We start from the raw sequence: 10,436 nt of genomic DNA on the forward strand, positions 1-10,436 counted from the left end.
GGGGAAACAATGAACAATTGCCATGACTGGTTACAGTTCAAGATAAAATACAAGTGTGAGTCATTTGCCTTATCTTGATTTTTTTTATTAATTTTGTTTGGATTACAAAAGCGGTTGAAAAGTTGTGAGGAGGCATTGCACCCAAATATTGAGCTACTAAAATGATATATACAGTAAAATAAACAGAGCAGCGCAGAGGCAGTTAATTGTTTGAGGTTACAAGCCATGAAGACAAAGATACCCGTGGAATCGGCCACTAATTATGTACAGTGAATGTGTGCAAATGCATAGTTGTAGAAATACGGTGTACGTTCAGTACAGGGCCGAACAGCAGATGGAACAATATTCTTGATTTTATATGGCTTTTCCCTCGTTTACACAGCACGTTGCATGGAACAAAACTGCAAGTTGACCCACACATAAGGAGTTTTGTGGCCTCTCCGACTTACCATAGAGTCATATAGGGCTTTCAAAATTGCACCATCTTAGTGTCACAACTCAGGTCCACTGTAGCTTCTCTGTCGTCCTCGGTGATCCCTGAACATCACTTTGAGGGAGCAGGTTTCCAACTCAACCATGTTTGGTGAAAAATCCACTTGTTCGGATGGCAAAAGATATGTGCCCCCCGCATATCCATGTGCCAGGGGCTAGTTCTTCTTCATGTAGGCCTGTGTGTATAACATATTGTGTATTCCTCTTGAAATGCTGGAGGGTGTGTCATGAGTCTGTCATTGATGAGGGCTGCAAAATATCTTGGCATACATTTGATCACAGTTTAACGGTATATGTTGTTTTTAAAACCCCAACCTAAATTAGCTTTACAAGCTTATCCGGTATATCATCTTATGGCTCGACAGCTGAACCGATAATTAGGCTACTAAGGTTACGTTAAATAGCCTGCTAATTAGGCTATCTCACGGATCGTGTCAAGTTAAGCCATGTGAGTGTTTCGTTATCAAGGGATTTAATCAGATGGGAAATTATATTGGGCAATCCTACGCTATCTGAATTATGTCTGTAATTAACCATTCGAATTCAAGTCCAATTTAATTTCTCATTGCAACATCGCTCATCTTCTTGGAGCGATGACTCAATGTGTATTACAGACATGGCTTTGTCTGACTCTATCATGTACTATGTTGTGAGCAAGATCTAGTCTCACATCTTCTCTTTGCTTAGCTGGCTAACCACACACACACACCAATGCCACCACAGTCTGGTATCTCGTCTGTGACCATATACCAACTATAACTGTACAAAGACTTAATGCATCATGTATTGGAGGAAGCATGTGGTAGTCTGCAGCCCTCCTCGGATCAGCAAGAGGGGGTTGAGCAGTGACCGAGATGGCTTGGAAGAGTGGGGTAATTGGCTGGATACAACTGGGGAGAAAAGGGGGGAAACCCCCCCCAAAAAAAGGCAGTGTATAGTCCACTATGAAATGTCTGATAAACAGCTACACATGAGTTGTTTTAAGATAAATTCGAGTCAAAAATGACTTCCCTGATGGGACTTTTATTTTGTAAGATCTGCTTTTTGATTGGCATTGTAAATCTACTGCTGTGCTGCAAGCGAAGCAAAGTTTTGCACTGTGGTGTAATGAAAGCTTTACATAATAGTAATGAGTCGTGACATGCTGCGTGGCTTCCATGACACTCCTTGACGTGAGTTATGAATGTGTTATAAGGACCATGTAAAATCTTACCTCATATTTACATCCATTAAAAAAAATGTCAACTGATCCATATATTCAACAGTAATCCAAAATTAAAACAATATCCTCTTACAAAGTGCAGCCTTCTGGTGCTTCTGGAACTCAGAAAAAGGGGGAAATACAGATATTGGCCCTCTGTTTCCTCAAGTCCGGCCATTTTCCACGGTGTCCTGGTCAAAACTGCGGATCCTGTTTTTGATGTGATTTAATTTAGCTTTCAAATAGTTATAGCGCTCCCTTTTCTCTAGGAAAACGGGGTCCTGTAAAGTAACACAGAAAACAATATATTTGACACAAATACAGCCTCAGTTACTAGAGCCCTTGCGCTTGTCTTTCTATTTTTCTGTTTATTTCTCTCATCCTGTAACGTGGATGGGTTAAATGAGAATTTCCAGGAGCGCCCACATTTCACAGTGGCAGCAATATTATCTGCATCAGTGAACAGCTTTATTGAAAAAGCAAATATTACCTGGTTGTTTACACAACAATAACATTTCTAATAAAATTTTCAGCCAAATGTTAGAATGATTGCCGCTGAGTGATTTGGAAATTGTTTCAGAGTGAGCAGATATGGAGCGTGAGGGGAATGGAGAACCACTCAGTCAGCAGCTGAGCGTGTCACTTACATTTTTCTTCTCTTCATATTTCTTCAAAATGATCTGCACTCGTCTCCTCTCCTAAGGGATGGGCAGAATAAATACAGATGAGTTCGATGGCGTTTGCGACGTAGCATTTGATGCAACAAGTAATCTGTGTTATAACCGCACAAAGTAAAAGACTGGAGATTCACCAGAGGCTTTGTCAGTTGTGGTCTGGCTGCCACACTCGGTCATTAGTTTTGACATTTCTTCTTTTATTTGCTTGTTACAAGCCATGTTGTATGTATCTTACAAGAATATCAACTGAATCTTTTATCAATAAATGTAGCATCTAACCTCCCTCCTGCTGCCATCTGTACGAAGTTTAGTCATCATAACATCCAGCTCCCTGAACTTGTTGAGGGCCGTGGTGACGTCTCTGTGAAGGTCCTTGTATTCCTGATACTGGTCATTAAAAACAGCCTTGTACTGCTCTCTTTCCTCCGTAGAGCTGATCTCCGGATATTTTCTGCAAGGGTGAGATTATTTTACACGTCATAGGCTGGTTTGAGTAATGAACTCAGTGTCCTTCTACATTTCTTCAGTGTTGTCAGAGGGGAAGGTCATCTTACTGCTTCAGCAGGAACCCTTATTATTGAACTTACAGGTGACATGTTTGACAGTCAGAGGGATACTGTGAAGTTTTGAATTTTAGCTATAATTTTTCTTTAGTATGCAGTATATTTTACGCCTCCATTTCAGTACATGCTAAAAATGAGAACAAACCATTTGACAGTATAAAAAAAAGAAAGAGTGCTACACTGAAGAAGCATTTTACTCATTGTGTAGGGGAAGAACAAAAGAAAGTCTGCAATTCAAATTGTCCAACCAGCAGTTAAAAAAACACATGTTTATCTGTTACTCACATAACGTAGTCCGCTACGAGCTTCATTTGAGGGGCGTGTCCTGGAACAACCGGTCTGATCTGGAGAGCCGGATCACCATGGAACTCAACGCGTGTGTGCTGATTTTTTGGCTCTTTGCTTTGACACCTGTCCACGTCGTCCTCAAACGCGATCCTCTTCGCCCTGGTCGGGCCCAGTGGGATGGAGGGAGGATGCTCTTCCTGGGGTTAAAGGTGGGAAAGTGTGTGTTGTTCATCAAAAAAACGAAAACAAAAAACAAACATAAAACATTGTAAAACAATGTTGTTGTTTTATGCAGTCAGTTGAGACTGAATAGGTCACTTAGATGAGGGTTGAAACGTTTCTCTCAATAAATGTGTCAAGATGAACTAATTCAACTTTCTGCGATTGTAAAACGAGACTGGGTCAAAACCTAAGTGTACGGCTGGACCACCTATGTGCAGGAATGTGGGAAACAGTGGAGGTGCTGTCAACGCCCCCTGGTGATGTAATAGAAAACTGTTCGCGCCGATTCAGTTTGAAAGAGCAACAGCCAATGGGGGCGGCCGACCGACCAATGGTGAGACTCAGTCACTCACTCAAGTCACTCACTCACGGACAACCGCATGTGTAGGACTGGCTCTGCTATTGCGGTCCAGCCAAAAAGCCCCCTCCCCCCCTCCCCTATTTTTCCTCCCTGTTAAATAGTTTTTTTTAAGGAGTTGTCCCTTATCCGATGCGAGGGTCTAAGGACAGGATGTTGTGTTGCTGTAAGCCCCTTGAGGCAAATTTGTGATACTGGGCTATACAAAATACAATTGACTTGACTGATAACATGGAGCCTAATAGGAAAGCACAGTAAAGATCAGCAGATTAAAGGGGACAACAGTACGTTCTTGGTGTCTATGAACAATTGCTACATCTGTTGTGCAGTACAAGTTCTTCAACACTGTGCATATGATACACAGGTAAACATGTAAACTTATACATTTGGATGTATAGTACATGAGAGTCAGACATTAGTTTTACGTATTAGAGTTACAGTAGTGGACTACTGTGGAATTTAAGATGCATGTTTGTGTTTCTGCATGCATGCATGTGTGTATGTGTGAGTCTGCATGTGTGTGTGTGAGCGTGCATGTGTTTGTGTGTGCATGTGGTTAGGCATATGTCTATGATATTGATCAATTGCTTGGGAGTATTGGAGTTGCCCTGGAGTTGCTCTTGTTGTTTTGAGACAGCAGTCTCTTTTTCATTCAGCCACAGCAGTCCTTACTGTAACCTAAAGCTGGTTTATGATGTGACAGATATACTCAAAATAACTCTTAAGATAATAAACAGGCAGTGATGCATCTCTTGCACGCACAGCATAAGTCACATAATGACTCAGCTTCCTGCTGTGTCACACCTAAAAGGACCTGGGAGGGAGTATGTGACAGAGCAATAGAGGCAGTCAGTAAAGGAGTCGCCTGAGAAAAGGATGGAGTTGGGTGTTACTTCAGTCTATATGTAAAGATTTATACAAAAAATGAAATGCAGTACTATTTGTGACTAGTAGTGGACTGTTGATAGGAACATTTTGAATCAGAACTTTATCTGATGGGCATACATTTTGTAGTTTTACCATGCAATAAAAATACCATCATAGTGTGAATCCTTGCTCTAAAGTTATTTGGCACTTACGTGTCAAATGTGTTGTGTGTTATATTTCTGGCCTCTCAATCCCCTGTGAGCCTTTGGGTAACCTTGGATACAACAAGACTGTGCTGGTACCCCAAGACCCCAAATATTCCCCATATCCAACCTAGGATTTGCATCAATTTTCTAAACACTATTGAATTATCTTGTTTCCATGCAGCTCACTTTGTCTTGACCATAAAGGACTTTGTCATTTTTTTTGTATTACAAAACAGTCTCATACAGAATGAGTTATTACTAATCACTAATCACTGCTTGCCAAATTTACTGTAAATATTTGGAAATGTGTTACCTTGTATCCAAAGCGTTCCCTGTCCTTACGCGTAGTTTCATGCCTCCACATTTTCAGACTTATTAGGAAGCTCAATAAATACATCAGCATATTGATGAAGATAAAAGACGTGCCCGCCATCTGGCCTCCATCGACCCGGCACAAGTTGGCCATGATGGGGTTAATGCCTATCGTCATGTAGCACAGACCTCCGCGGTTCAGGTCATTCAGGTACACAACCCCTGATGCCATGTAGAGCAAGAACAGTGCCACGTTGGTGAAGGCCTCCGTCAGAGGCCACCAGGAAGAGTCGAGGAGAATAGTGCGATAATACATGGTCATCCCCAATACCAAGAGAATTACGGTTATGATCCAGGAGACTCCGGCTACAGCGAGGATGAAGGGAGTCATAGGGCCACGGTAGGAATACCCAGATACACCCATCCCGTTGTTGTATATTCCATTATAGAGCCCATAGGAGTTGGACCACTCACCGTCTTTCTGTATGTAGGCAATGACACAGGCGAAAACCATGCCGCCAAACAGGAGTTCGAATCCGGCGAGGAGTCTGAGCAACCCAGGCCAGGATTTCAAATAAGAGTACTTCAGTTGATAGACTTCCAACTTCGCTGCATAGTACTCTGCAGGGTGGATACTGGTCAGTATCGATTCTTCTTGCTGGTCCTGGTGAAAAGGGTTATTGTCAGTGGGGCTGTCCCACAATAAAGGCTTGCTGGAGTTATAGCTAGAGCCTCCCAATGATCCAGCCTGGTTGTCCAGGCGCCTGCGGTCTACTAGGGGACTAACAGGTGGACTCACCCTGGTCCCATTCGGGAGAATCTTGATCTCAGTGGAATTTGCATCACTTTCATTAATGGAGTCCTTTCTCTTTTTCAGTTTCAGGATGAAGCTGTCCCATGACTGAGGGAGGAAGGATTTGAGTCTGTCCTTCACTTTCCCTTTGTTGTCATTAGTCTGTTTTTCGTCATACGGCGGAGTGCTGGATGCATGGTCGGTGGAGTTGGTCTCATCATCTGTCAAGTTATCTGGCGTAGGTGTGTGGTTAACCCAAACAGGTGATGGAATATGGGCAGCCGCATCTTTAGAAGAGAGCCCAGGCATTCTCCTCTCTTTTCGGTACTCTGCTCGAGCCTTTTATGCCGTGTGCTGATTCCAGTGATATATTCAGAGGGGGGGGAATGACAGAAGATATGTTCAGACACACAGAGGAAGATTCATGGGTGACAACGATGCTTCAGCATTAGCAGCTTGCAAGCAATGATTTGCTACATGATTCTCTCTGGTGTCCCCCCCAAGTCCACTCAAATCAAAATGACTTAGTGCAAGTGTAAAATACATGATTTACACACCCTTTATCATGTCACATAAATTTTTATGTTGTGTTGATGAAATAACTAAGGCCTGTGAAAGACTGATTTCTCCCTTACTCTCCTAGATAAAGTAAGCACGCGATCATGGCGTGGAGTAGCCTCTCTACAGGGAGTGTGAGGAAAAACTATTCATCATGTTGTGAAGTCAGCATTAGCAACAGTTTAACCTCCCTCTTAAAGCTTCCCCAGGCTCATACTAACACACTTCAGAGACAGGACAAAATACACATTCACAAAGCTCCAAGATGTCACACTTGCAAGAAGCTTCTGCACAATCTTTGAGTATACAGCAAATAGCCGGATAACCATCATTATAACAGATCAAAGTTGAAAAGCAGAAAGAGAGTAAAAAAAAAAAGTTTTCTTTTTTTGAAACAACAAAATAATCCTATAACACCAACAGCTCTCTTTACCTCTTAGACGTGGAGCCCCAGTTCTTACTAGGCAGTTGTTTATGTTTGCTGTAGGACATAAAATGGCTGCCCACTTCCCACTGGGCCCATGCAGTTCACCTTCCCCCTGCTCTCAGGTGACTCCCGTCTGTTACTGAGGGCTCACTTCCGTACACGCAGGTTGGTTGGCCAAAGTGTCTGCAGAACTGAAGGGGGAGTCAGAGCTTAAACATTAAACCAGAGCTGCCTGTGTGTGTGCTGTTGCTGTGGGGAGGCTGGCACTACTAGGCTAATCTGTGGGGGGGGGGGGGGGGGCGAGGTCATAGAAATGTAGACTGAAAAAACAAACAAAAAAAGACTGGTGAAGCAGAGAGGGAAGTGGTGAGCGACGCCAATTTGAGGCACGTAATCTGCAGCAAGAGCTTTTCAACTTCCTGGATGGCCTTCCAGGCTATCTGACCATCACAGAGGGTTTCTTCACAAGAAGAAGGTACAATAACGCCAGCTTGTAAACATACTCACCATCATTTGAGTTCCCACTGAATGTTTCAAATGTGGCGTGCACCACAAGCCCGGCTTTACCTTGCAGTCCTGTAAATACATCGGATATTACTTAAGGTTATCAATAGTTGGAGCTCGACGAGGAGAATTAAATAATTTCAGTGACAACTAAATGTTTGATATCAATCGAAAGCTACTGGTTGCATCCCATATTCATGATCTACAAAATATTGCTTTATCATCTCATCATCAATGAATAATTCATATTTTTGAGTGCGACTGTGTTGTACTCACATAAGGCCCCTAGAAATGTTCAGCACTAGAGGGCAGCAAACACCTGTTCGTCTTATAATAAGCTCTCTATCTATCTATCTATCTATCTATCTATCTATCTATCTATCTATCTATCTATCTATCTATCTATCTATCTATCTATCTATCTATCTATCTATCTATCTATCTATCTATCTATCTATCTATCTATCTATCTATCTATCTATCTATCTATCTATCTATCTATCTATCTATCTATCTATCTATCTATCTATCTAGCCTATGCTTGCACTATTTCTCCCTGTGTACTTTTGGTCTCCACATGCAACTGCTGTTTTTCTCACGCATGGCTCTTCTGCCACCTCTCATACTCTCATACCCGCCTTGCCCCTATGCTGGCACAATTTACACCAGCTGGCAGCCATGTTTAATTATCTCCTGGCCACACCTCGTCATTCAAGTATATGGAGGGCCCTGAGTATGTTGCAGGGACAGAATAGAATAGAATAGAATCAGGCAATTAAAAAAATAGACTGATGTTTTCCTTTGGGCTCTGTGACGATACAATAATTTAAATAAGAGCAAACTGCAAATAAAATGGCACGACACGAAGATAATCTAGTCAGTCATTCACCACAGCAGTCTCCTATGCCAACAGCACTCTCTGTGATTGGAGTTGCACGTTGTATCTCTTAAAAAAAGAGAAAAAAGAATGTCCTCTCAGTGTCTGCTCTGAGACCTGCATTTCAGACAATTTAGTTTTATGGCTACTTTAGCGGCCCCTTCGAAATCTGGCTTTAAACCATCGTTCCGGCTGCATGATGTGACATGATTCTCTGTGCCAGCCATTTCTCAACATCTCAGCTGATTGGAAGCGAGAAAGCTCAGGGCAAGGACATCCGTGATGACCCTTCCACCCCCACATGCTTTCCTTCACTCACATCGGCAACACATTACAGTACACACACACACACACGCACACACACAATGCCGCCTACTCTTTCAAGTGAGTCGTGAATCCCCCCCAGTGGTCTCTCCCTGGAGCTCATCTGGTCCTGTCCTCCACCGACAATGCTGGTGACCACTCAGCTTGGAGTAACCTCGGTACAATACAGACCTCACGTGTATGGTGGAAATAGGCTATACAGAGTCGAGGCTCAACATATGGAGTAAATACATAAACGATGTGACATGATGGAGCCCACATATCGTGCATGGATCTCTGTTTTTTGTTGCTCAAATATGCAGAATATGCCAAATGTGTTTTGGAATTAGAAGTCAAATGCATATACTTTCTCTCTCTCTCAGTCTCTGTGTGTGTGTGTGTGTTTGTGTGTGTGTGTGTGTGGTTTTTCGATGTCTTTTACAGCGTGCATAAGGCATGCTGTTGGGGAAGGAGGGGAGGAGAAAATAATGCGGATGGTCTTTCTGAAAAAATGTCGAGTTCCCAAACACATAATGAAATAAACAAAACAAGAAGTGACCTGACAGACGGTAAATGTGTGTCACTGAGTCGTAAACCTTGAGGAGAATGTGTAGTTTTTGTCTCCTCCTTTTTCTGTGCAAATCTGTTGATAAGTTTACAAAATGTGTAGACCCATTTTCTCGGTCTGAAATATCACTTAATATACTTACTAACTGACACAGGAAGTGATGTCAGCTGTCAGTTACAGTAAAAAGCAGGAATTGGAATTATGGCGCCACTGTATGGTTTTAGCAATTTTTCCTACTTACATTTTACTTATTTCCCCCCCCCTCCCCTTTTCTCCCCAATCATATCCGGCCAATTACTCCACTCTTCCGAGGTGTCCCGGTCGCTGCTCCACCCCCCCATGCCAATCCGGGGAGGGCTGCAGACTACTACATGCCTCCTCCATACATGTTGAGTCGCAAGCCGCTTCTTTTCACCTGACAGTGAGGAATGTCAGCTGGGGGATCCCAGCAAACAAAGGAACGTCCCCAGCACGTCCCCTGAAGGTCCTCTCCGAACACCCGGTATATGCCATTGTGTAGGGTTTTCATTAGGTCACAGGGACGTTATTGAAGGGGAAGTCCAGAGGACTTTCCCCTGACGTCCCTGTAATGTCCTCGGAACGTTACACGGACGTCACGCAATAACATCCCCGGGACATCATGGGGACATCCAGAGGACTTTCCCCTAACGTCCCTGCAGTACTTGGGACGTCGCGAGTAACGTCCCACGGACGTCACGGGAACGTCTAGGGGACTTTCCCGCTAACGTCCCTGTAATATCATCGGGACGTTACAGGGACGTCCCGTGATAACGTCCTCGTGACATAATGAAAACCTTTCACTGACATCTATCGGACGTTCGGAGAGGACCTTTAGGGAACGTGCTGGGGATGTTTTTTGTTTGCTGGGATGTAGCGCGTAGTTGGATCATGCTATCCCCCCCCCCCAAACAGGCGCCCCGACTGACCAGAGGAGGCGCTAGTGCAGCGACCAGGACACATACCCACATCCGCCTTCCCATCCGCATACACGGCCAATTGTGTCTGTAGGCACGCCAGACCAAGCCGGAGGTAACACGGGGATTCGAACCGGCGACAGCAGAACAGATCGCTACAGTCCCGGATACCCACTCATTTTTTTTCTTTAGACATTGTGTTTTTTTTTCTTCCTTTTGCTGTGTGTGTTATGCATACGATCTCTTTTCAATCAACAGTGTTGGCAACTCTGACTTTGATTTCTG

General features: G+C 43.5%; 1 protein-coding gene across 1 annotated transcript in view; it reads right to left on the reverse strand.

The window, feature by feature from the left end:
• Positions 1 to 7,069, reverse strand: part of LOC130123812 (uncharacterized) — a 31,303-nt gene extending 24,234 nt beyond the window's left edge. The window contains exons 1-6 of the mRNA XM_056293113.1: positions 6,971 to 7,069; positions 5,188 to 6,333; positions 3,219 to 3,418; positions 2,650 to 2,821; positions 2,341 to 2,391; positions 1,872 to 1,974 (exon numbers count right to left, since the gene is read on the reverse strand). Of these exons, the coding sequence (XP_056149088.1) occupies positions 1,872 to 1,974; positions 2,341 to 2,391; positions 2,650 to 2,821; positions 3,219 to 3,418; positions 5,188 to 6,288 (1,627 nt within the window). The 5' untranslated portion in view covers positions 6,289 to 6,333; positions 6,971 to 7,069. The remainder of the gene's footprint in view (positions 1 to 1,871; positions 1,975 to 2,340; positions 2,392 to 2,649; positions 2,822 to 3,218; positions 3,419 to 5,187; positions 6,334 to 6,970) is intronic.
• Between the last annotated feature and the right edge of the window lie 3,367 nt (positions 7,070 to 10,436).

The sequence above is a fragment of the Lampris incognitus genome, chromosome 14 (genome assembly GCF_029633865.1).
Source record: "Lampris incognitus isolate fLamInc1 chromosome 14, fLamInc1.hap2, whole genome shotgun sequence".
Taxonomy (NCBI): Eukaryota; Metazoa; Chordata; class Actinopteri; order Lampriformes; family Lampridae; genus Lampris; species Lampris incognitus.